Source organism: Callorhinchus milii, unplaced genomic scaffold (assembly GCF_018977255.1).
Source record: "Callorhinchus milii isolate IMCB2004 unplaced genomic scaffold, IMCB_Cmil_1.0 Scaffold13, whole genome shotgun sequence".
In the NCBI taxonomy this organism is placed as follows: domain Eukaryota; kingdom Metazoa; phylum Chordata; class Chondrichthyes; order Chimaeriformes; family Callorhinchidae; genus Callorhinchus; species Callorhinchus milii.
This window is the reverse complement of record NW_024704754.1, coordinates 5,123,135-5,149,436: the sequence shown is the minus strand read 5'-3', so window position 1 is coordinate 5,149,436 and position 26,302 is coordinate 5,123,135. Positions and strand designations below refer to the sequence as shown.

Sequence of the window (26,302 nt, the reverse complement as noted above, 5' to 3'; positions counted from 1 at the left end):
GGAAACTTGCCTAAAGTTTGGCCCCCTAAAACCTACGGTTTCATTACGGGACGTTTTGATGACTTGAAAAGGGGGTTGTGACCAAATGACCTGCTGATGTGCCGTGAATTCCTCTCGTTAAAGTGAAGAGAAGGTGGTCATTCGGCCCATCGTGTCTACTGCTCGCTGTTTTGAGAGTGAGATCCATCCAGTCCAGCCTTGTTTTGCGCTGGCTCTCTGAGTGTGTAAACAGAGAGCTCCAGGCTGGGTCTGGAGACAGGAAACGTACAGACCAGTCACGTCCTGCTGAACTCCAGCTCTGGGCGGCCTGGCTCCAGCCATGAGATCGGCAGCTCCGCGGGGAATGTTCCCAGAGGCAGGGGAGGTGGTTATGTCACAGGAAGTACAGTAACATGTGGCAGCGATTGATATCCTGCCTGGCTTAGTCCGTTGACTCCCCACTGGTTTATATTGTCCCAGAATTATTGTTCTGTGTGCCGTTTGCTAACGCATTGTTTTTTTTTTGCCATGGTGACGTTAACGCTGTGACTCTGACATGCTCTTGTCCTTCATGGCCCACTCAAGACTTTCCTCTTTGGCCGTGCTTTCACCCCCCCACACCCTCCCACTTCCCCTTTTACATCCACCTGTAGGACCTCGGTTTTTACCTCTCATCCGAAGGACGGCAACTCCGACAATCCAACCCCATTGGGGCGTCAGCTTAGACTATGTGCTTCCAAAGTCCCGAGGTGGGGGCTTCAACCCCCAACCTTCTGACTCAGAAGCGAGAGAGCTACCAACTGTGCCACACTGACATACAAATGACGAAACAGTAAAAGTGCTGAGCGTAAACGGAACACTGGCTTCGAGCCTCATCCGAGTGTTAATCCCTCTCGCTCTTTGGTTTGACCGCTGTGCACCTCAGCACTGTGTTCGTAGTTGTTTATGTGACAGGTTAAAGGCAGTGAGGTTATTTTTAGAGCGGTAAAGGACCGTGTGTTTTCCTCCCTCAACCCCTGGACTTGATTTTGCGCACCACCTGCTACGCTCCCTGACAAGTTAACGTGTGGCTCGCACAGTGACACAAGATCTGCTCCAACCTGTCACGGGTTTTCGTAATCCGAAACCACCGCAGGGCAACTCGATAGTCCAGCAAGTTCTTAGTGCTTAATTAAAAAAAGGTAGGGGGTGGGGGAGTCAGTCCGTGCGCATCCAGAGTACTCCCCCTGCGTTTCATAGATTCCTGTGGCACAGGAGGAGGCCATTCGGCCCATCGTACCTGTGCTGGGTCTTTGAAAGAGATACCAAGTAGACCCACTCCCCTGCTCTTTTCCCCCACCCATAGCCCTGCAAATTCTTCCTGTTTAAGTACCTATCCAATTCCCTTTTGAAAGTTACTATGGAATCTGCTTCCACCACCCTTTCAGGCAGTGTATTCCAGATTGTAACAACCCTCTAGGTTTAAAAAAAAAAAGAAATTCTACTCGTCTCGCCTCTGGTTCTTTTGTAAATTATCTGAAGTCTGTGTCTTCTGGTTACCGACCCACCCACCAGAGAAAACAGTTTATCCCTAGCTGGTGTCTCATCCATGGACTGTTTGTGAGATGCTGCTGTGCCTCAAAATATACAGTCAGTTCACTTTACAATATATTCTGTGAAGCACTTTGGGACGTCTCGAAGACGTGATAAGGCGCTATATCAAATGTTATTATCTACTCCTATCAAAACCTCTCATAATGTTGAATCCCTCTATTAAATCTATAGCGCCTTATCATGTCGTTGAGATGTCTCAAAGCGCTTTCACAGGATATATTGTAAAATGGAGTGTATTTTGAGGAAGACTGCAAGACGTGTGATTGCAACATAGACAGGAACTAAAAGCCTTTAAAACTTTATCCTGTTCCTCATACACAGCGCTGCTCACATCAAACCGCACACCGATATCATATCGCTGTTGTTATGGACGGCAGGAGGCGTAAACTGTCACCACTTCCTGGCAGGGATGATTTTCTCAAAATAATAACATAAAAATAAACATTTGATATAGCAACTTATCATGTTGTTGAGACATCTCAAAGCGCTTCATCGTATATATTGCAAAGCGAGAGGACCCGGGTTTGATTCCCGGGCCCCGGCAAAACCTGAGGCAGGTTTCCTCACTCCGCACGCCTCTGTTTACCTAGCATAAGTAGGAACCTGGTTGTGAGTCGATTGGTGGATCACTTTCCGTGGGTAATAGTCCCTCCAAAGAGAAAACAAAATGGTCACTCAATCCATGACTGTTTGTGGCATTCTACTGTGCTCAATTGGCTGCCCACGTTTCGCCCACAAAAAATACAGTCAATTCACTTTACAATATATTCTGTGAAGCGCTTTGAGACATCTCAACATCTTAATAATAAAAATAACACTCCTTGCATTTGATATAGTGCCTTATCAGAGAGGTGACATTTTTAAACCTTACATTTGGTAAGGAATCTGCTTGATAAGCAAACCGGAGTCTGATTTCTAGGGAAGAGTGATTGATTTGAATGAATTGGTGAATGAGTGAAATGTGAGAGGTCCTCTGACTGCCAAATTATTGGATGGATGTTGTCGACTGCCTAGAAATTAGATACAAGAGCATTCGCATCAAGTACAAATGGGTATCTTCTCTCCGGATCTCCAGGCTGGTGGAGCAACAGAAGGAGAAGCCATTTGGGTTAAAAAGGCCCGTGTTTTCGCTGCTGATACCCTGTATTTTGTCACTGAAGTCCCATCAGCTTGGGCTGAGGTTGGGATTCTGCCAGGGCAGGGAGCAGGTGGCCTGATTTGGCCATTTAATGGGACATGTTGACTCATGTTTTTGTGATTATTTGAGGCATCTGTCCTCCCGCCTCAGTCAGTCCGTCCCTCCTGCTGTACTTTCTGAGCTAACCTCACCGTGGAGGATGCTATTAATATCCAGTCAAATCCCTTCTAACCTTTGCAAAATGTGTTGGCTCAGCTGAGTGTCATCTCACCCAGGCAGCAGGTTACACTCTACATATGTCCAGCCCTATAATCTAAACTTTTTAACTGAGGCCTTGTCGACTGGAGGAGGGTTAAGGCTACCTGTGCGAGGGTGGTTGGGGGGATGGGATGGCACTGATAATTAACGAAAATTACCGACCAGCCTGTCCGTTGGACCCCCGTGTTATAAGAAAGCTCACACTCCGGCGACACTTCTTATAAGCAAGGGATTCCCTGCACTAATGTCTGTTTTGCCCCTTCCACTTGATATTTAGTGGGAGGTAGGAGATGTAGTGATGTACAACGTCGTGGAACTGCAGACAAACACACACACCACACACACGCACTGTGACCAGAACCTAACGCTTTTCTCTGTGTGTTCTCTTGCCTAGGGCTTTCCGTCTGTCAGGAGGAGGTGTGGAGAAGGTAAAGTGGACTTCGGGCTCTATATTTTAACACAAGCCAAACTGAGCGCGGGGAAAGCGGTTGCTGATTTGACTTGCAAAATATTCAAATTAAGACGCCGGGTGTTGATTTTTATTTAAATTCGGCTTTCAACACAATCGATGCTTATCCTCGCACGGTAACCGTGCGTGCAACTCGGAAGATCGAGTGAAGGTTGTCTGTTTCAGAAGATTGAATTGTGTCTGCGGGACTGTTAATTGCCAGTGAGCGTTTAACGCTGACAGGATTGCCATTTTGTGACCAGCACTAAATACTAGCGGAACATTTAGTAAATTTAATGAGCGAGTTGCAAACATATGGAACAAACTCCCTAGGGAGACAGTGGAAGCAGAAAGTGTCTATTCATCCAAGAGCAAATTAGATAGATTTCTGTTAAGAAATAATATCTCGGGATATAATATATAATTCGGGACACGACATGACAATCGATTGCCAGGATGGTGGAAGGCGAACTGGATGGACCTTGGTCTTCTTCCACTAGCAATTCTTATGTTAGTAACATCACACTCCCAAAATACTCATAGCTTTCTAGATTTTGTTTTTCATCAAAGAAATAACAGCCAATGTTATTTATTTCTACGTAATATATATATTTATTTATTGGCAAGTTTGAAGTAATATTTGAAGTTTGTATGCAATGTTGTTAAAACTCTTTCCCCGTGATAGAATCATTGAATCTTACAGCGCAGAAGGAGGCCATTCGGCCCTTCATACTTGTGCCAACTCTTTGAAGGAACTACCAACTCATCCCACTCCCCCGCTCAAAGCCCAGCAAATTTTTTCCTTTTCAAGTATCAACCCTTTCGAAAGCTACTATTGGGCTGAAATAAGCCGAGGTCTTAATCAGACTTGATGACTTCCCAGCACTGACCTGGTCACAGTAACGGGAAGACAGTTTGGTTTAAAGAATTTTGATGAGTTTTTTTATATAACGGTACAGGAAAATCACTAACTCATCTCTCGTAATTTTAATTTCCAATGATCTTTCCCCATGTGAGCTACAATCCTGTGGTTTTTTTTCTTTCTCTATTTTTCGTCTCCCCTGCAGCCTCTCTGAGAACAGGCTGGTGCTAAATTTCCACTCGTGTCAATAGTCCTCACTGACCAGAGCAGACAGTGGGATATTCGATCGGGGAGGGGGTGGGGGGGAATGGACGGAGGAGAGAGAGGGAGAGAAGAGATATCGTTCCATCTAAACCCTTGCCTCCATATGCCCCACCCAGGTGTTAGAACATTACAAGATCAGTTCAGATGAAGAAGACCCTTTGGCCCATTAGATCTCATCATCCCTCCAGAATATCAGAAATTTCTCCACATTCCAACTTTTCTCCACCCTCACTTTTTTCCAGCCCGGGTAAAGAGCCAGACAGTAGCATTTCTGGGTTGCAGACCCAGCCATTAACACACGTCAAGACTGTTTTTTNCAGCGAGTATTGGAACACCCAGAGTGGAACCAACCAACTGGAAAAATAATACTATCTCAGGGTTTGGGAACATAGGAACAGGAGTAGGTCTTTCAGGACTTGAAGCCTGTTCCGCCATTCTATTAGATCACAGCTTATCTGTACCTCAACTTACTTGGCTTTGCCTCTTATCCCTTGATACCCAGACCTAATAAATCCACCTCAGTCTTGAACATTTGGGGAGGAAGAGAGGGAAACACAGAGCAAATCATAATATGTTTGAGACCTCCACTTGCGTTCTTTCAAAGTGGGTCCCTTGTTCACCAATTGGCAATCCAGTGTTCAATGCTGCACAGAACCCTGATAGTTGTTTTATGTCATTAACAGTTAACACTGTTCGAGGTGTGTGCTGTCGGCGATTGTACAGTAACAGTAGTTGATATTTTACCATTGGTTTGTTGTGTGTTGTGATGTGTGTGTGTCTGTGCGTCTGTCTGTGCGTGTGTGTGGTGTGTCTGTGCATGTGTGTGTGTGTGTTTTTCTGTCCCAGGATTACACACCTGCCTCGTCCCTCCCGAAGTACACGTTTGACTCAAGCGTGCCTCTGAATAAGACTGCGAGACCGTTTGGTGCGGGGGCCTCCTCGAAAGGCTCAAACCCAGGGACCCCGACAAAGTCAGTGGGTTATAAACCCGTGTCTCCCTACACGCCGACGCCGGCTGCCTTGGCTAGCACCACGCCCGTGTCCCAGGCACCGCTAAAACACGCCTTGGTCACAGAACACCACGGCTCGGGCACGGAACGTCACAGCTCACCCACTGCTTCCTCCACCCGGCCACCGCATGCCAACGGGTATGTGAGCACATAGCTTTCCTCCACACCACGCTAACAACACACCACACGCCCCCATCCCCACACCCATCCCCACCCCCCCAACCCCCATCCCCATTCCCACGAGGCCAATCCACTCACCATAGAGAATAAAGCTCGTCCCTGTACAAAGACTCACCGAAACCCACTCTTCTCTCAGTACAAAAGCCAGGTTCGAGGAATTTGGGGGGAGGGATTCTTAGAGAGGGGGTGGGACAACATAGGCTCCTCAGGCTTTGCCCGGCTCCGTGCTGGTTTCTAATCACCTGCATTGGGTTCTGACCCATCCCTGCACCCCGCTAGGGCGCAGGATTCTGGCTCTGTGACTGCACGCTACAGGTGGCTACAGATCAGCTGCGGTGATGTGAATCGAGTCGTTTTTAGGGAACCAGAAAACAACATTTGCTTAACTCATCAGTTCCTCTCGTTAGTCACTTTCCAACAGATATCGTGTCTATGTGGGACCTCTTGAATGCTTGTCCATCTCTGCATTTAGACATGGCCCAATCTGCGTATGTTTTGGGGGATGGGGGGGGACTGGCACCCCATGAGATGCTTTGTGCTTCTGAATAGGTTCGGCATTCATGGACTGGACCTTCCCGCTTTCCCACCCAACCTGCAGTCTGGAAGCCAAGACTTTGAACGGAAAAAACATCTCTCACAGCGACTTATCCCAATCCATTGCCGCTGTCCTGCTGTATTCAGGCCTCCAGGAATTTACGACCACGTTTGAGGGCTATATTTTAGGCTCAGAATCCTAGGGGTCTCGGTAACGGCAATGCCACTACGATGACAGTGAAGAGAGATAGCTTGGAGGCACTCACACACTCACAGCGGTGTGTAGATCCTGTCTGCTGTGGCCTGGGTTGACCAGGTTGGCTATGAGCTGTGGTCTGCCTCACCCCGAGTATTCGTTACATCACAGGCCACTCCTCGGGTGTATATATTGTCGTTCCCTCTCTCTGCTGAGGGCGTGTTCATATCGGCAGCAATTCAGAGATCTGACCCCATCGTCGTGCTTCTTAATCTGAGGCAATCTGTTCTCCTGTCTTTGTTACTTGTCTTTTCTTTCTAACACTGTCTCGTCTCGCGATGTCTGACTGACCGTGTTCTCTGCTCCTGTGAACAATAATAATAATAATCCTTGCATTTGATATAACACCTTATCATGTCATTGAGACGCCTCAAAGCGCTTCACAGAATATACTGTAAAGTGAATTGACTGTATATTTTGTGAGCCAAACAGGGAAACCAATTGGGCACAGCAGTTTTTTCTGCCTCAGGTTTTGCCCCGACCGGGAATCGAACCCAGGTCCTCTCGCTCGCGAGACGAGCATGCTAACCGCTATGTCACAGGACTTCACTATTGGAGTTGCCTCACGTTCTAACTTTCAACTTTTCTCAACCTATCTCTCTCTTTCTCTCTTTCAGGGGGATGATCTCAGCAAGTTAGTAGCAGTTGGTTTAACTTGTTGGCTTGTATGTTTGTTGACTTGGCAGCTATGTGAGTCTGGCGGGGTCTGCGTTGTGGTTCTCTCTAGTACGAGGACAGTGCAGTGATTGGAACGGTTTCTGATTCTTTATATTGAGCAAATAAACCCAGACTCCGCAGTGTCCTTGTGTTGGCAGCTAACTCGGGTTCCTCACTTGGCCTCTGAAACCGGCCGTGATAAATTGGCGGGAGCCACATGGCCTGGTTTACACAAAGTACCTCCTAAACTCTCTGCCAGAGCCCATTTTTATTCCCCAGTAATGAGGGAGAAGAGAGAATGCCTCAAATCGTTTAATAATTCAATTATTGTTATTAATAATTATAAACTCGGCTTTGCGACCCTGCGTAAAGGATGAGATGGTAGCTTTCCCATACAAATTGTTGCTTTTTCATTCCTTTCTCTCTTGAGTACTGAATTAGGGAGTTAACAGTTTGTTGTTTCGAACAACGTTAAAAAAAAAATAACATCAAGAACCGTAAAACTTACTCCATCGTCGAAACGCCTCAAAGCAAGCGCTTCCTGGAATTTTACCTTCAAGTGTAGTGACTGTGTACATCGTAGGCATACAGCAAACTCAATGGGCGCAGTTAGTTCTGTGACTTCCGGTGCAATACAGGATGACGGGTAAAAAAGTGCAATAAGGGAAATTCAGTACCCGCAGGGTTAATGTGTGTGTGTCTACATTTTCTAATTTGGGTTAGTGGCGTAAATGTTTTCTACGCTCCTAAGGTGTGTGAAGGGTGCTGTTATAAGTGCACGTTGTTGTTGTGTGACTGATCTGAAGAATTGAATCGTGTTGGGGTGTCAGTTTTGGTTACGTCAAGCTGTTGTTGATTATTCTTCCGCTATTGATCTTCAACCCCACTCCCCTGCCCCCACCCCCACCTCTCTCCTCCTTCCCCCTTGTTGTGTTGTGCTCTTTATTTCTTGTGTTTGCGCCGTGTCCCAAACCTTGACGTGCCGGGCAAACACTCGCAGGAAAACCACAGTGGAGAACACAGCAGAGCCTCGCAAACAGCCTCCTATGTGCTACGTGGTGAGAGATGAGGAGATGCTCTATGATCTCGCTGACTATGGGTAAGCAGAGCAGACAAAACCATTGCTTTGGTTGTTTTGTTGATAGGAACATGGGAGCATAGGAACAGGAGGAGGCCATTCAGCCCCTCGAGCCTCTTCCGCCATTCTATTAGATCATGGCTGATCTGCACCTCCACTCACAATTTGTTTTTTTACTCGCTCTGCGCTGAACGCCGACGGAGGGACGGTATTGATCACACGCGTCGTGACCGTTTATCCGGGCTGGATCCTGGGTCTCTGCTTTGTGTGGTTTGAGGAATGGTGCCCCCTGTTGTTGGGCTCTGATGATGCGGAAATCGAGAGAGTTCGGGTGTCGTTGATCTTGATCTGTCGTTGCTCTCCCAGTGAAACTGCGGAGATGACTTGTAGGTGACCTTTTTGCCGCGTTCCATTATCTGTACCTATTCATGCGTGTTCATTTTAACACGGGGTGTCGTGTCTAGACACTACAGACCCTTTGCATCTAACCCTTGCGAGTTTCCGTCCGTCCTCCAGTCATTTAACACCCCCCCCCCCACATGATTCAGGCACGGTGTCCGGGGCGAGCATCGCGGGTTCGTGCCCAACGACGCCAGTAAGAAACGTCTGATGGAGGACACGCAGGACTGGCAGCCGAGGACAGGAACCACACAGTCTCGCTCCTTCCGCATCCTCGCCCAACTGACGGGCACCGAGTTCAGTAAGTCCGGGAATGCCAGGCTGGCATGTCAGGCGGACAGACAGCGATCCGCTCGCTCTGGGCAATCAACTCTCACAATACTAACCCCTTATCTCTCGGTGTCGTGCCGGCCCCTGTACCTGATCGCCTGCCCATTGGGTTCGATGTGATCTGTTTGTCAGTGATTTTTTAACGGTTTGCTATAATCTCCTGCATTAACTGTTTGAACTGAACCGTTTGAAGGAAGTGCTGAGTGGTGTATAATCGTGTGGTGTGTTTGACGTTAGCTTTGTGTTGAATCGAGGTGCAGATGATTGGTTCGGAGGAGAGGGGGGGCTTGGTTTCAACGCTTCGGGACACCCTCTTCCCACCCCCTCCCCCCGCTCCCGTCAAAGGCGCTATAGAAATGTAAATTTGTTGCCGTCAATTCTTGTGACTTGTACTGTGGATTGTGGTTGTTGTTGTCGTCGTTGTAGTCCTGTGCATTTTGTGTTTTTTGATGGGTGCTGGAGGTGAAAGGTTTGGGAGAGAGGAGGCAGTATTATTTCTAATGCAAGTTGCTGCGTGTGTGTGTGTTTGTGCATGTTTGCGTGCTGAGAGATTAAACTCCAAGCAACATGACAACATCTTGAATACAGAATGTAACTTTGGAATGGACAGTCACGTTGTAACTGAAACAAATTGTCACTGAAGTTGAGCAACTCAGCCAAAGTTATGGAGAACTGTTTGTATCTCTTGGCTTTTCAAAACTGAGTGTTTCTAAGTGAGCCCTCTGTCTGTCTGTCTGTCTGGATGTCTTGTCTATCTGGATGTCTGTCTATCTGTCTCTGTCTTTTTCAAACTTATTGATCTATTTATGTATTTAATTTCCTGTCAATTTCAGTGCGGGATCCCGATGATGAAATTGTTAAGCGAGCGAGGTAAGGGAGTGGCGTGCGTGTGGGGAGAAGAGTTGAGGGAGAGCAGTGGTGTAGCACTGACTGACTGGCTTGGATGGGGCGGGGGGAATGGAGATGTAATCTGGACTTCTGGATTCTGTGTCCCCACTAAACACGCGTGTCAGCTTCAGGTGCTAATTTTAGTTACTCTCAGTTCTCCGATTTAATCTGAATCCAGTTGATTCAATAAATCCAAATGCCCCGTCTAGTTCAGAGATTTTAGTCGGTGACTGTTTTATAACAGGAATCCCACTAGAGACAGTGCTGGAGTCGTGCTCTGCCTCTGTCAAGCGCTCTGGGACACTACCCTGTGTGAGGGGCGCTATATAAATGCAAGCTGCTGTTGTTGTAAGAGTTAATTCACTTTCCTTTAACATTAGAGAGTCTCACTGTAATCCCCTGTAAAGCACTGTTTTGGGCAGCCCCCCGTTTTGTTTTTATTTTTGAGGCTACATTGCTTTTCATGATCTGAATGGTGACGTTTCTTAGATCAATTCCAAAATATAACCCCAAACTCTGGAACTTCTTACCTCGATCCCCCCGCCTCGTTCCCGCTCCACAGGTCTTCAGATTGCATTCTGAAGGCATTCCTCTTTGACCATGCCGGTGGTCACCTCCCCCTTCTCTCCCGAGCTCAGTGTCAAACTCCGCCACTGTTAAGTGCTCCGAGACACTACCCCTCCTGATTCCAACCATCAGATCGGGTCCCAATCCATGATTGTCCAGCGCCTTGGGACATCCTCCCGACATGAAAGGCGCTGTAAATAACTTAGGTTAAGAAAAATAGTACTACAGGATGCTGGAAATCTGGTACAAACACAGAAGTCGCTGGGAACATGCAGCAGATCAGGCAGCATCCATGGAGAGAGGAAAATGAGTTAACGTTTCAGGTCAATGACCTTTTGTCAGAACTGTACAAATGTAATTTATGCAAATGTAATTTGTTGTTGATGGTGTGAGGGGCCCCGTGTAAATACAAATTGCTGTTAGCTCAGGCGTGACATATTAATGAGACGACTGTTTTCTTAAAAAAAATTAAAAATCTGTCTCTGTTTTTTCACTCTCTCTTTCTCCCGTTTTCCTTTCTCCTCTTCCGCAGAGAAAGGTTTATCACCGAGATGCAAAGCCCTCGCTACACCAGGTTACGTGACTGGCATCACGGCAGATCAGCCCAAACTCTCAATATAAAGAACTGATCTCAAATCGCTCTCTCTCTCTCTCTCTGTCTCTCTCCTTCGCTGCTGTCTCTCAAAAACACTGTCACATCTGGAAATGTTTTATTTTCTGTACTGAACGCTCTTTGACTCTGAGTTTCCCTTTACTCTCTCTGTAACTTGCGGATAAATATATATATATATATATACTATGTGTGTGCTTCTGTGCCCTGTAATAATAGGATCTAATTGAAGCCGCTTTAAATGCTTCAAATAATACAGAAATTTACGATCATTATTCCTGACTGAACTCTCTATTTTTATACCTGGTTGGTTGGATAAGTTTCCTTACTCCACACACACGCCTCTGTTTACCTAGCAGTAAGTAGGAACCCGGTTGTTAGTCGATTGGGGGATCGCTTTCCGGGGGTAAAAATAATTTGGTCACTCAATCCACGACTGTTTGTGGGACACTGCTGTGCGCAATTGGCTGCCGCATTTCGTCCACCAAAACACACAGTCAATACACTTTATAGTATATTCTGTGAAACGCTTTGAGACGTCGCAACGACGTGATGAGGCTCTATGTCAAATGCAAGGATTATTATTATTATTATCTGTGTCATTTTCTGTTAATCAGTGTGGGTTTTCTTTTTGCTAAGACTTGCTTTGAGGTAGCGCAAGGCATGTCAGCTGGAATCTTGATGGAATAAATGGGCATGGGTTTGAGTTGAGTTTGAAATTTTTTGAGCTACCGGTTGAATTTAATGCATCGTTCGCTTCTGGGTGTAACTGTGAGATGTGGACTTATGTGCAGTAACTGTTCCTGGTTGAATCTTTAGCATGAAGCCTTTCACTCGAACGGAATCATGTGTGTGTTTCATCCCATGTTGTGGGATGACATCCTTCTGCCTCTGAAATGAGACGGTTTTGTGGTTGTAGCTTCACACACCGAGCAAGCTCGATGGGTGTGGAGAACTGGGAGGTGTTTGTATTTGTAACATAGCGTTGATGTACTGTATACAATTTATATATACTGGCTGGACTTGAGAAAATATTTTAATAAAAGTACTTGAATTTAAGCACGAGAGATCTGCACCGGTTTCCTAGTTAGTAAAGCGGGGACTTTGAGATCAAGGGTGAAGTGTCATCCTTCGTTTGAGTCGTTAAACCTTGTCTGTGCCCTGTTCAGGTGGACGATAAAGATCACTGTTGGAAAAGGGAAGAGAGTTTTTCACTCTGTCTCTTTCTCTCTCCTCTCTCTCCTTCTCTCTCTCTCTGTCACTGTCCTGCTTGTCAATCCCCCAAATAAAAATGGGTCCTTCTCTTTGTGGGGACGTTGAGGTGCGCAAAATTGGCTGCTGCTACAGAACACACAGTCACTGCAGTTTGCGGTGGATCCTGTGAAGCACTTTGAGGCGTTTCGATAACACGGTGAGGCGCTACATCAAATGCAAGGATTATTTAATTCTTTTTTACCTCCAAATTGCATCACTTCTACCATTGCTTCACAGCTGGACATGTTAACAAGATTAAATTCTTAAACCCAGTTTGTAGTCGATTCAGCATTCCCCGAACCCACAAATATTTCAAAATCTCCTTCCTGACCTCCCTCGACCATAACCAGAATCTTGTACGTCGCCTCTGACATTCATTTGAAATATGGCCAACATCTGGCAACAGCTGCTGGAGGCAAAATAGTTTAGACGTTTACCTGGGCTTTTCCACATTGCACATGTGTTCCTCATTTCACAGCCACTAGAATGGGGCCTGTCTACACGGAACAGATGTTACAGTGGGATTCGTTCTGGGACTTTGCAGTCGAAATTCCCAATGATTCCAAGTTTAGTTGCATGTAGTTCCTGGAATGAGCTCCTGTGTATTTGAGCTCACATCACTGAGCTCCAACGGTTGTAACCTTTTGAAATATGTTTATTTTTGCTTGCTAACCTGAGCTCCATCCCTGATCTGTCGGTGTATGTACAACTCGGAATACTTTCCACCTTTATACCATTTCCCCTCTGGAGAGCACTAAGTGGCAGCTTTCCCACTGTCACTCCTGTTACTGGAAATAAATGTACTTTTGAGTTAAGATGATGAAAGACCCAGGAGATGTGAGTTCTCATTTGAGTTTAACTGGGGCGACTCGCAGATTATCAGGTTCCGTTTGGCATTTACTTGACTCAATCCATCAATACTAACCCAATCCACGCTCTTCTCTCCCTTCCTCTGAGTCTCCCTCCCTGAGTTCCTCCGACTCGCTCCCTCCATCACCTCTTTCAAGGCACGTCTCAAAGCATACCTCTTTGACCACGTTTTCGGTCATCTTTCCCCTGCCACCTTATAGGTGCCCAGCCAACAATGTGAAGTCCTTTGAGACGTCCTCCTGAAGTAAAAGATACTGCATAAATGTAAATTGTATTTGAATATATCCCTTCCTCCACACATGCGCAGCTTAAGTCCCTTTCAAATGCCCCTTTGAGGGAGAACTAAGGTTTGCAGATGATCAAATCAGGAATTACAATTAAAAGTGTATTAATGAGAGTATATTCTGTGAAGCCCTTTGAGACATTTCAACAACTTGATAAGGCACTATATCAAATGCAAGGATTATTATTATCCCTGTGTTACTTTTTATCCCCAGTCTCATACATAACAAATTACACAGGACTGAGCAAGTTGAAGGGTTTTCAAGCGAAGCTGTTGATTTCTCCAGTGACCAGCAGATGTTGCTGTTTTCCTAGAATTGGAATAAATGTCATAGTACACAAACCCAGTTTGGTGTATGTTGGCACTGATGTTGCTGTTGCCAGGGGAAGTAAAAATTCTCACCTTTGAGCCACGTGCTGCATGCTAAACTCTTCCCTTCATAGAAATGGTTCAATGTGAATAAGGCCCTTCAGCCCATCCGATCTCATCCGCCCATCACAGCATCAAATTAATTCCCAGTGTCCTGGCCTCAACCATCCCTCCTGACAACCCTATTCCATTCATCCACTGTTTATCTATTGGTTCGATTCCCGGGCGGGGCAAAACCTGAGGCAAGTTTCCTTACTCCACACATCTCTGTTTACCTAGCAGTAAGTCGGAACCTGGTTGTTAGTCGATTGGTGGATCGCGTTCTGGGGGTAATACTCCCTTCAAATAAATAAATAAATGCATAATGATTTGATCACTCAATCAACGACTGTTTGTGGGACGTTCCTGTGCGCAATTGGCTGCCGTGTTTTGCCCGCAAACTATACACTGGATTCACTTTACAGTATATTCTCTGAAGTGCTTTGAGACGTCTCAACCAAGTGATAAGCGCTATATCAAATGCAAGAATTATTATTAATATTATCTATGGGGGGGTTGGTAGCCTCGGTCAAAGCTCCCTCATCAAACTGAATGCCTTTCCTCGACCTCACCCCTTCCCTGAAGAGAGCTGTTTAGTTGTTAGAATCCAAATCACACAGCGCCTTTCACGTCAGCAGGGTGTCTCAGAGTGCTTGATGTTTCTGGCTGGTGCCGAATAAAATCCCTGTGAAGTGATGAGATGTTTTGACAACGTGATCGGCTGCTCTGTCAAAACACGAGACTTATTTCTTTATTATTCTTCTGTTGCTGGATGGTTTGTGGGTACTGTCTCAGGTCCATTACATTTGCTTCGTGATGGCTGCATTCTCACTGCCAGATCTCAGTGAATTGATGCAAACTGATGGTTAGAGCACTCGCTCGCAAGCGAGAGGACCTGGATTCGCCCCCGAATATACAGTCAATTCACTTTATGGTACATCCTGTGAAGCATCTCGAAGATGTGATAAGGCGTTATATCAAATACAAGAATTATTGTTATAACCTGAGCTCAGAGCAGTCAACTGCGAACTGTTCATCTGAAAGGTCCACTTGTGGGACCAGCATTTGATGAGAGACCATGAGATCAGAGATGGGTGTCCATCAGAGAGGAGATGATCTGGCTTGAAAAGACCCCAAACTGTAATCCCAGAGAAAATGTCAAACCAGCGACCGATATCAGACAACTGTGACGTGGCTTTCTTGACTGTTCCTATCGATCTGGATCCAGGAGATTACAGTGTGAATCACCTAGTCAGCATTACGCCATGTGTGACTAGCAGGAAATTCCATTAGCGCCCACCAAGGCTAAAGGTGTTGAACAGAATCATTACCCCTGGGGTTTGTGACGTCCGTGTGTGGCCACTAGGAAGTGAAGCGCTTTGAGACGTCTCAATGACGTGGTAAGGCGTTACATCAAATGCAAGGATTTATTATTATTATTAAGAGGCTTCTTCCCAGGGTTTGTCTGATCCACTTAGATTTTAACGAAATCCTCTGGGGTATTAATTGCCGTACCAATCTCTTGTGTTTTGACTCGCTTCACATCCTCTGCCCGTTCCGATCCACCGTGGGCGGGCGAGCTTTCAGCCGTCTTGACCTGCGCTGGGGGAGGGTGGGAGTGGGAATGGCCTGTAGTCATAGAGTCAGTGTCCTATGCCAGCGATGTGTTTAGCGATGAACACAGTTACACAAAGAAACCCCCTCTCCCCCTCCTGCCAGGGAAAGCCACCAGCACTGCTTAACTCATGCTTTGCCCCAGCACCAGTATCTGTCTTATTCCACACACCCCCAACCACCACCCACCCTCCTCACCCGCCATCTGTGTCCGTCCACGCATTGGTTTGAAGTAATGCCGGGATGTGCCGTGCTCAGTGTGAGTGTGTTCCCGCTTGTCTTTCCAGCCCGGAGACCGGAGCTGGAGCCGAGACGTCCCATCCAATCTCAGCTTCAAGGTTCAGTGACAATCCAGGTGACCTTATAGTATATTCCTGGCTCGGCCATTGATAACCAGTTGTGCAAACTAGCTTGGGGCATTGTTTATTCTGCTCGTTAGTCATCTCCCAAGTTAAACATCATTTACTTTTTTGTTGACTAGCCGGGTGTCTGACACATGCGGAAACCCATCACCGTTGCTTAAGAGTATCCAAACCAAACTGAGAATTCCAAGCATCCCACCTACACATGGAAATCCCAGAGATAGATTGTTGGAATAGAATTCGCACACTCTCTAATTCCAGAAAGTATTAGGTGGAGGTTGGCGAGAGCCAAGGCTTGGGAACCCCAAGTTGGTTGGGGGTAACTGCTGGAACCTAACCAACTAAAACCGCAACCATTGAGAGCACTGCCTGGCGAGCTTTCCCGCTGCTTGTCCAACTCGGACTACCCTACCCGTTTATTAAAATGAATAGCGACTCAAAAAAGGTTTATCTCGAGTCAAATGTTAAGTAAATGAATCAATTAATAAGTCCATAGAAATTTACAGCACATTCGGCTCATCTTGTCTGTGTCAGCTCTTTTAAGTCTAGTCTTTTTCTCTCCGTGACTCTCGAAAACACAAACCTCTCTGCGTGCCTGTTTAATCGATTGAAAGGGAGACAGTGGTAGTAGAAAGCGTCATTCGATTCAATCGAACGCAAATTAAGATACATTTCTTTTTAGAAAATAATATTTGGAGATACAGTACATGAGTAATTTGAGACGACACGTGACATAAGTGTAGTTTGCTCGGAAGAACCGGGTAACTTTGGATAATCCGTACAGAATTAATTGCTTTTGGTACAGAAATCCCTATGTCAAACCCATTGACTCTTGTGAAGGACGCTATATAAATGCAAGTTGTTGTTGTAAAGACCGGTGCCTATTTACTCATTGGAAAAGCTATGGTGTTGCTGGGTGCTGTGATCTGATCGATTTGGTTTTGCTCCAGGTTCGACACCCCCGAGAACGGCGCCCGTCCCAGCCCCCCCGACCTGCAGACCCCCCTGGGTGGTGGACTCCTCCTTCGCTGACAAGTACGCCCCGGACAAGACCACCACGCGGATGACCAAGTTCACCCAGGCCGCCGAGCCCACCCCACAGCAAAACCGCAGCTCCATCGTCCAGGCCGCACAGCAAGCCCCCGAAGGGGTCAACAGGACCCCGGTGTGTGCCCACTGCAACAAGGTCATCAAGTGAGTAATGCTCACCGCTCACATCACTTCTCTTCCTTTCCTTGGCTTTCCCTCAAGAACATATGGATTGCTAGGTGGGATAGAAGCTGGCTAAGTAACTGTGAGATTATTGATCATGTTCGCTTATGACTTACACAGTCACTACGCCTTACAGTGTATCCTGTGAAGCACTTTGAGACGTCCTCCCGACATGAAAGGCACCATATCATAAGAACATAAGGATTTGCTAGATGAGAAAAGACCAAGGTCCATTTGGATTGCCTTCCACCATCCTGGCAATCGTTTGACATGTCGTGTCCCAGACTATATGCTGTAGCCCGAGATATTATTTGCTATCTAATTTATGCTTGAAAGACACAACACTTTCTGCTTCCATCGGCTGTCTCCCTGTGGAGCCTGTTCCATACGTTTACTACTCTCTCGCTGTAGTCGTGTTTCCGCTGATCTGTTCCGAATCTGCGGAAACGCTACCCTTATCGATCACATCACAGAGCGGTTTAGAAACTGGGTAAAGTCATCGAGTGGAAAAGTTGAATTAAAAAGTTTGAAGGATTTAATTTAAAACCAGGGTGAAATATAGGACATCTCTGTTCACAACTAGAGAGACAGAAAAAGTATCTTCCAGTTAGAAAGGATGTGTTTTTGATGTTTTCTGGGACTCTGCGACTTTGATGCTTAATTAAGTGGGTTTCGCGGCCTGACAAACGGCGTTTTGAGGCGTTTCTGAAATCTCAGAGCGACTTCAGTCCCGTGGTGCAGAATTCTAAAGCGGCTGCGAAAGCAAAGCAGAAATCCCATCAAAGACACAACTCATAGGGAGCTATCAAAGTGCTTATTACTTGCGCTTCACACTGAAATTCGCCAACAACAAGAGAGGCGTGCGAAAGCTTTTGGTTGGAACCTTTTTATTCCCCGAGTCGTCAGTGAAATGTTCTGTAACGATTCCTTCAAAGTCATTGCGCTGGTGGCTGTGTCTGCTTAAAGTCGTCAGCGTGTTAAAATTATCAAAGCGGGCGTGGGGGGGTGGCTGGGGGGGAGAGCGAGAGAGAGGGAGAGAAGGTGTGGTGGGGGGACAGCTGTCAAAAGTATACTGCTCAACAGGATTTTGACCTGAATGGGTAGAGCGGGGAGTGATGCGAATATGAGTGTGATGAGAGCGTGCAAAGGCACGAGTGTGTGTCAGGGTGTGAGTGTGACAGAGCGTGTAAGGGCTGGGGTATCTGCAGCCTGAGAAATGACTGTGGACGATTGTGCACTCTGCTCCTGAAGCCCACTCGCAGCGCGCTGGAAGCTGGTAGTGCACTTTGATGTATTTAGTGACTCATTATATAACACTTTAAACCGTCGGCAGTCTCAGTCAGTGCATTTTAATAACGCTCCGGCATCATTTTGGAGGGCATTAGAGTCAGTACTTACCCTGGGGTAGCAATTACCAGCCCGAGCGTCGGCCTGTTTTATGTGCCCAATACACAGAAATTGTACGGTGATTTGCTACCAGCGTGCGGTGCCAATCTGTCCTTCACCAAGTGCCGATCCGTCTTTTTAAAATGTTTAAATCTGTTCTTTCTCGGCTTCATTGCTCTTTGTCCGTAATTGCAGAAGGTTAACCCACTCCCTGTTGCTGCCCCTCTTCGTCTCGGTAAACATTGATGGAGACAGCGGGAATGGGAGAGGAGTGTGTACGGCTGTGTGTGTGGCTGTGTGTGTGACTATGTGTGTGTGTGTGGCTGTGTGTGTGTGTGGCTGTGTGTGTGTGTGGCTGTGTGTGTGTGTGTCGCTGTGTGTGACTGTGTGTGTCTGTGTGTTTCTCTGGAATTTCCACGTGTAGATCAGATGCATGGAATTCTCAGTTTGGTTTGGAGATTCACAAGCATGGTGATGGGTTTCCGCACGTGTAAAGACACTAGGCTGACCCCATCCTCCCCCACCCTCTTAAAGATGATCTTCAACAAATCCTTCTGTGAATGGCCTCCTTTCTGTGCTGTAAGATTCTATGATTTCTGTAAGTTAACACAGGAGGAAACTCGCAAACTCCAATCATCTGTGTGTTCTAGGGGCCGTTACCTGGTGGCTCTGGGTCGGTCCTGGCACCCGGAGGAGTTTACCTGCCATCAGTGCAAAGCCACGCTGACCGAGGGAGGATTCTTCGAGGAAATGGGCTCCGTGTTCTGCGGAAACTGCTACGAGAGCAAGCACGCCCCCAACTGTGCCAAGTGCAAGCAAAAGATAGTGGGCGTGAGTCATACGGGGGTTTGGGCTCGGCCCGGGTCCCTGCCTCCAACACTCGGTGAAAGGAAACCCATCACCGCACTTAACTCACCCGCCGCGCTCCACCAGAAAACGCACGTGGTCACTGCGGGTCACACTGCTTGTCCCTCCACCATTGGCAGCCGCGCTTTCAGTCACTGCTCCCCGCGTCTTTGGAACTCTCTCCCTGGATTCCTCCACCTTGCGACCTCCTTCCCCATTTTCAGATCACGCCCGAAGACCTTCCTCTTCCACGACGGGTCACGGTCACCTCCTCGTACCCCCGTGGCTCGGCACCGGGCTCTTGCCTGCTGTTGAGCGCTCCGAGGCGCTACCCTGGGTGAAGGGCGCCGTGTAACTACAGGTTGTTGTTGTTAGATCAAAGGTAACTTGTGATGTTTTTCTTTCTCTCTCTGAAGGAAATAATGCACGCCCTGAAGATGACATGGCATGTTAAGTGCTTTAACTGTGCAGCGTGTAAAACCCCGATCCGCAATAAGGCCTTTTACATGGAGGAGGGTCAGCCTTACTGTGAGAAAGGTAATCGGGATTCCTGGTTTGAGAATTGCTGATGGTTTAATAATAATCCTCGCATCTGATACAGCGCCTCATCACCTCATTGAGTCGTTCTCAAAGCGCTTCGCAGAATATACTGTAAAGCGGAGTGACTGTGTATTTTGTAGACGAAATGCGGCAGCCAATTGCGCACAGTAGCGTTCTCGCAAACAGTCGTGGATTGAGTGACCAAATTATTGCTGTTTATTGATTTTGAGGAGGGATGATTATCGGAAAGCTATCCACCAATTGACTAACAGCCGAGTTCCTACTTACTGCCAGGTAAACAGCGGTGTGTGTAGTAAGGAAACTTGTCTAAGGTTTCGCTCCGCCTAGGAATCGAACCAGGGTTCTCCCGCTTGCTGAGTTGTCAGGGTTTAAATGAATGACAAGTCTGAGGCTCCCTACTTCATTCTGAGAGGGACGTCATTTCAACACCAAGTAAAATTTATCCTGGTGCTTATGTTTTACCCGTTGATTGTTCGAAATGAACGTCTAATCCATTGGCCAGGGCTCAAAATTGTTAAAGTAATCACATTTGATGATGTTATTTGGCTGAAAGGTGTAGTCTCCACATTAGTAATCCTGGCCCACATATTCCCCCCACCACTCCCGGCGATAAAAAAAATCAGTTCAACTTCACAGCTGTTTGCGGGACATCGCTGTGCACAAATTAGCTGCTCTGTTCGCCCACTAATCACACAGTCACTCCATTTCAGTTTGAATCCTGTGAAGTGCTTTGAGACATGTTAAAGGCGCTGTATCAAATGCAAGGGTTATTATTATACAACTTGAATAGGTGGCAGAATGTTTATCAAATGTTTTACTTGTAAGGTTGGGTTGCTGATGTTAATGAGTGAATAATTTGCTTGCTCTTACAAGACCGTTAAAGTGCTGATTAGAGGAATAGCAAATCCATGTAGATTCAGGGGAAGAATGTTGATGAGGGTCTCATCGCTGTATAAGCCAGAGAGGTTTTGGAAGAAGTTATTTTGATGGTAATTTGGCCCCCAAAGAACTGGCAAAATATACAGTCAATTCACATTATAGTATATTCTGTGAAGCGCTTTGAAATGTCTTGAAAACGTGATAAGGCGCTATTCCAAATCCAAGGATTATTATTAAGACGAATCCTTGCATTTGATAAACCATCGTTGATTATCATGTCGTTGAGACGTCGTAAAGCGCTTCACAGAACCTACTGTAAAGTGGATTCACAGTGTAATTTGTGGGTAAAATGGGGCAGCTAATTGACTACATTTTTCTTAAATGTAACCTTTATCTGTTATTGTCGACATCTCTTGATGCATTTGGAATTGGGAAGTAATTTTGAAGGGGTTGGGGGGGTGTGAGGGGAAAGACTATGTGAAATAACTGATAAAACTATTGTGAAAACGTTTTGGTCACTTGCCAGTAATTCAGTGATGCTCTGCACTGTGGAAGTAAATAGAAACTTTACGCTTGCCTTTCCTCTTTTTTTTCTCTCCGTGGACAGACTATGAGAAAATGTTTGGCACCAAGTGCCAAGGCTGCGACTTCAAGATAGACGCAGGTGATCGATTCCTCGAAGCTCTAGGCTACAGTTGGCATGACACCTGCTTTATCTGCGCGGTAAGTACAAACTCTCTCTCTTCCTCTCTCTCTCTCACTTTCTTCCCCTCTCTCTCTCTCTCACACTGTATCAGAGATCAGAGACAGCCCTGGCTGTTACAGGTAATAAATGCCAAGTGCACGGCTGGTTATAGCAGTTTGGAAACAATTTCAAGCTGACTTGATTGAAGAGCATCACCCCTTCGCCTAGCTCAGAAAGTGTATTAAAGATATTATCTTTAGGATTAACAGCACCAGAATGCTGGTCTTTAGCTGAATGGGTTCCAGTGTGTTTAAAACCCACAGCATACAAGAATGGAACATCATTTCCTCACAAGTCCAATTAAAATCACTTGGCAATGTTGGCACAGAACTATATGCTTGCCTACAAATACACAGTCACTACACTGTCATCTGCAGTTCCCTGTGAAGGCGTTTTGATGTTATAGTTTCCAATGTGAGGAGTATTATTTACAGACGGATTATGACTTTGAAGCAATAACTGCTATATTAATAATAATAATAATCCTTGCATTGGATATAGCGCCTTATCACATTGTTGAGAAGTCTCAAAGCGCTTCACAGAAAATACTCTAAAGTGAATTGACTGTATATTTTGTGGGTGAAACTATAGATAATATATATGTGTGTATAGGAAACTATATATATATATAAGAAACTGGATGTGTATACTCATTGAGTTTTACCCGAGTTAATGATGTTACAGTTGTGTTGGGTGAGTTTTTATTGTTTGATTTCTGATACAAACCCAGTCCATCTTTATTCCCTGCTTGTGGCATAGCCTCTGCGGTGGTTAACTCCTTGCCAAATCATGGAATAAATGATACTAGTTTCTCTTCTGAACATGTTGGGATCACTCTGTCATTAAGTGAGATGAGCGGCTCCCCATTACATTTGGAAATGTTCGTGTACCCGGTGTTGAGCGCTCCGAGACACCACCCTGCGTGAAAGGGCGCTATATAAATGCAAGTTGTTGTTGTTGTGCTGCTGCCTTATTGACCTCTCAATGCAGTATCTTCACTTCACCTCTCTCTCTCCTTTCTCTCTCTCTCTCTCTCATTGAGTTTCCTTCTTTGCTCCCTCTTCTTTCACTGCTTCACTTTCTCCCTCCCCTTCATTACTTCATGTTGCAACCTCCCCATCACCTCTGTTGTCCGGGAAGGCTTGGGAGTGAGAGAGAGAGAGAGAGAGAGAGTCAGAGAGATACATACAGCAGTGTCCACTTATAGGTGATTGCAAGTTGCCGAAATCCCATCCCCGGTGTCGAAATCAGTTTGTGGAACAATGTTTTCTCACTGTTTACTGTGTGGCTGTGAAGAACACTCAAGGGTATACAATGTCTCACTTCTAGATTAAATCCGCGCCTGGCACACTGATTGTAGATCAATAGAACATCATAAAACGTGGTAAAAGTCAGCAATGTTGACGTATCAGACCCCTGGGAGAAGTACCATTTTATTGAGGGGTGGGTGGTGACATGTGTTAGAGATGTAAAAAAAAACTCCTGCAATATTTAAAGGGACGACAAAATGCCTTTTGGGAATTTTCAGGTGGTCGAGGCAGAGTACGCGAGCTTATAGCGGGAAGTAGAAGGGTCCAAATCCCTGACTGTCCAGCGCCTTGGGACGTTCTCCTCACGTGAAAGGTGCTATCCAAATGTAATTTTGTATTGTGTAGAGGCATGAAGGGGCGAGGGAGTTAAGGCGAGGTCTTTCAAAAGCAAATTGGATTTCTTTTAAGAAATAATCTTTCGGGATGTAGTATATACTTGGGGCATGACATGAGCTTGTGACTGCCAGGATGGTGGAAGGCAAACTTCTTTCGTCCAGCAATTCTTATGTTTTATTCTTATATGCAGTGCGATTGAGTGGACAGCTTGCTTTTGAGAGTCAGTGTGGACTCGATGGGCCGAATGGCCTCCTTCTGCTCTGTAGATTTCTATCATTCCATAAATGTGGAAACTGACATGGGATCTTACAAAATTGGTTGCAATCAGAGGATTCCTGGCCTGCTCCACGTCTTACCCCCCCCCCCACCCCCACCAGTGATCGGGCCTTCAGCCTTTCTGCCCCCGCCCTTTGGAACTTCATCCCAGTCTCTTCACCTTGCCCCCTCTCTAGCCTCATTCAACACCCGTCTCAAGACCCTCGTGTTCGACCACGCCATCAGTCAACCTCCTAACCCCGCCCTCCCTACCCTTCACCCCTCCTGATCTCAACCTCCACCTCGGATGCAAACACTTGACTGCATAGTGCCTTGGGACGTCCTCCGGACGTGAAAAACTCCATACAAATGCCACTTGTTGTTGAAAACTGGTAACAGATCAGAATAAGCTAACGGGCTTGTTGTGTTTTAATCTCTTCCCGCTCCTCAGGTATGTCACATAAACCTGGAAGGCAAGACGTTTTATTCCAAGAAAGAGAAGCCATTATGCAAGACCCATGCATTTTCACCCGTCTAGTCCTTTTGTCTGCCGCGAGGGTAAACCGGAGAGCGTCCGAGCGAAGGGGAAAAACTCCCTCACCGTAAGGAAGCAGGGAATTTCACAGCAGCCCTGGAGGGATTGAAACTCTCCGTGTAAACAAGCAAAAGAAAAAAAAAAGAAAAAACGACACAAAATGGTGTGAAATGCTTCAAAGACTCGGCCATCGAAGTTTAGAAGAGGCCATTTCTTAAAGGAAAGCGCCCATCACGCTGCATATATTGGTGCCTTTTCGTCTGAACGTGTAACTGACCATGAATGAAAGCAAAATTATTCAGTTCTTTTATACTTTCTCCCTCTCGCTCTCTCTCTCTCCCTTCCCCTTTGGTTCCCTGGCCTTTCTTATCACAAACAAATAGGAAATGAGGGTGGCGATAAAAGTATCTCCGATGACTCCACAGCGTTAGCAGGATTCAAGACGAATATGAGAATTGCCACCATCTTATTCACAACGACCGCAGTTTATTTCAGCTCTGATTTCCTCCAGCATTTTCATTTCAAGTCAGTAACCCAGTATTCTTTCCTGTTGCCTCAGATGATGTAGCTGTTTGCAAGGAAATCGCAGGAGCGATATTTTTTTTATATATATAAGTGTATATATATTAAAAAAGTGGACATTGGCATTTACTTCCTTTCGTGCCCACAGAAATGTTTGTTACTTTATTGGTCCGTGATCATAAAATCCATCCACTCTAACGTGAGCTTCATGTTAAAAGCCCCTTGACTGTTGGCAGCAGCAGATCAAGGGGTGAAAATGATCACGTCGTCAGAACAAGTGTCTTGAAGCGTTTCGCAGGATTTACTGTAAAGTGTAGCGAATCCGGTTAACCCTGTGGAGTCGTCTTGAGTTATTACTATCGTCACCCTCGCCACTTTGTACAGCTCTAGCACATGTCCCCCACCCCCATCCACCCCCCGCCAGCTTTTGAGTGGGTGTGTTAAATGGTAGCGAAACGTGTTGAGCATGGAGTCCTGTAGCGTAGATGTTAAGAGCATGAGCCTAACGACTATGATTCCCAGGGCGGGGCGAAACCTTACGCAAGTTTCCTTACTCCACACGCTTCTGCTTACCCAGCAGTAAGTAAGACCCTGGTTGTTAGTTGATTGGCAGATCGCTTTCCAGGGCTAACAATCCCTCCCAAAAAAATAGGGTCACTTCATCAACAACGGTTTGTGGGACACTGCTGTGAGCAATTGGCTTCCGCGTTTCGTCCATAAAATACACAAGTCATTCCACGTCACAATATATTCTGCGAAGTGCTTTGAGATGTCTCAACGACGAGATAAGACGCTATATCAAATGCAAGGATTATTATATTATTATTAGATGTTTCCGATGAACAATTGCTTTCATGTGCAAGTGGAATGGAAGAGGAAAATGTGTGCAGTAAAGAAAGAAATTTGGCACTGCATGATCTCACTTCTGTCATTGTAAACCGTTCTTTATTTATTGCATTTCTCACCGGTATGAATTTTCGAGTCTCCTTGCTGTTACCATGGTTGCTTTATTTACTTGTTTTGTTACTTGAATTTACGCTAACAAAAAAAAGCTTTGAGTCACTTTCTATATTCTTTTTTTAAGATAACTTTTGTACGATGCCAAAACAGAGAGCATTTGATATCACAGCAAGCGGAGATTTCCGCTGTGAACTGCTCTCAGCCTGTTTTTGATGTTTTGTACACGTGTTCTGTTTCCAGAAGACACCTTCTTAAAATTAAACCATTTAAAGTTTCACCTTCTCTTGTCTTTTATTCCGAAGCCTCTTCTGTTTCGGAAAGTCTGAACTTCCAGACTCGTTCCTCCTGTTCGTTTTTTAAACGTTTGAGATTCACCTTCAACGGCAATCATTGCCTTCGACAAGTCGGGAGCACGTCTCAAAGTGCATCGCATCGGGATTTCGCTGCGAAGTTCAGTGACTTGTTTATTCTGTAGGGGAGTGTGGCGTCCATTTTGCACAATAGTGATGTCCCGAAATCAGCCTTGAAGTGAATGAGTGATTAAATTTGTGGTGGTTGTCAGCCAGGACAGCGATAGAATTTCCAACCAACACTGCTGTAATTATAATAAAATAAATACTAATGATCCTTGCATTTGATATAGTGCTTTTTCACGCCTTCCAGACATCTCAAAGAGCTTCACAGAATATATTGTCAAGAGATTCAGATCGCGTGTTTTTTTTGAGAAATGTATACATGAGTTTTCACTGTTCAATAATTTCTTTGATATTAAAAGGGCGAAACCTTAGGCAAGTTTCCTTACTCCACACTCCTCTGTTTACCGAGCAGTTAGCAGGAAACTGGCTGTTAGTAGATCGGTGGATCACTTTCTGGGGGTAATAATCCCTCCGCCCACTCAAAAACAAAATTTGGT

At 45.9% G+C, this 26,302-nt stretch overlaps 1 protein-coding gene across 1 annotated transcript in view; it reads left to right on the top strand.

Moving 5' to 3' along the window:
* The window catches only part of pdlim7 (PDZ and LIM domain 7), a 42,552-nt gene extending 18,516 nt beyond the window's left edge, over nt 1–24,036 (top strand). Inside the window, 8 exon segments of the mRNA NM_001292216.1 lie at nt 3,363–3,396; nt 5,389–5,690; nt 15,768–15,835; nt 16,793–17,036; nt 19,091–19,271; nt 19,703–19,823; nt 21,334–21,449; nt 23,824–24,036. Coding sequence (NP_001279145.1) covers nt 3,363–3,396; nt 5,389–5,690; nt 15,768–15,835; nt 16,793–17,036; nt 19,091–19,271; nt 19,703–19,823; nt 21,334–21,449; nt 23,824–23,910 — 1,153 coding nt within the window. The 3' untranslated portion in view covers nt 23,911–24,036.
* Nucleotides 24,037–26,302: the final 2,266 nt, after the last annotated feature.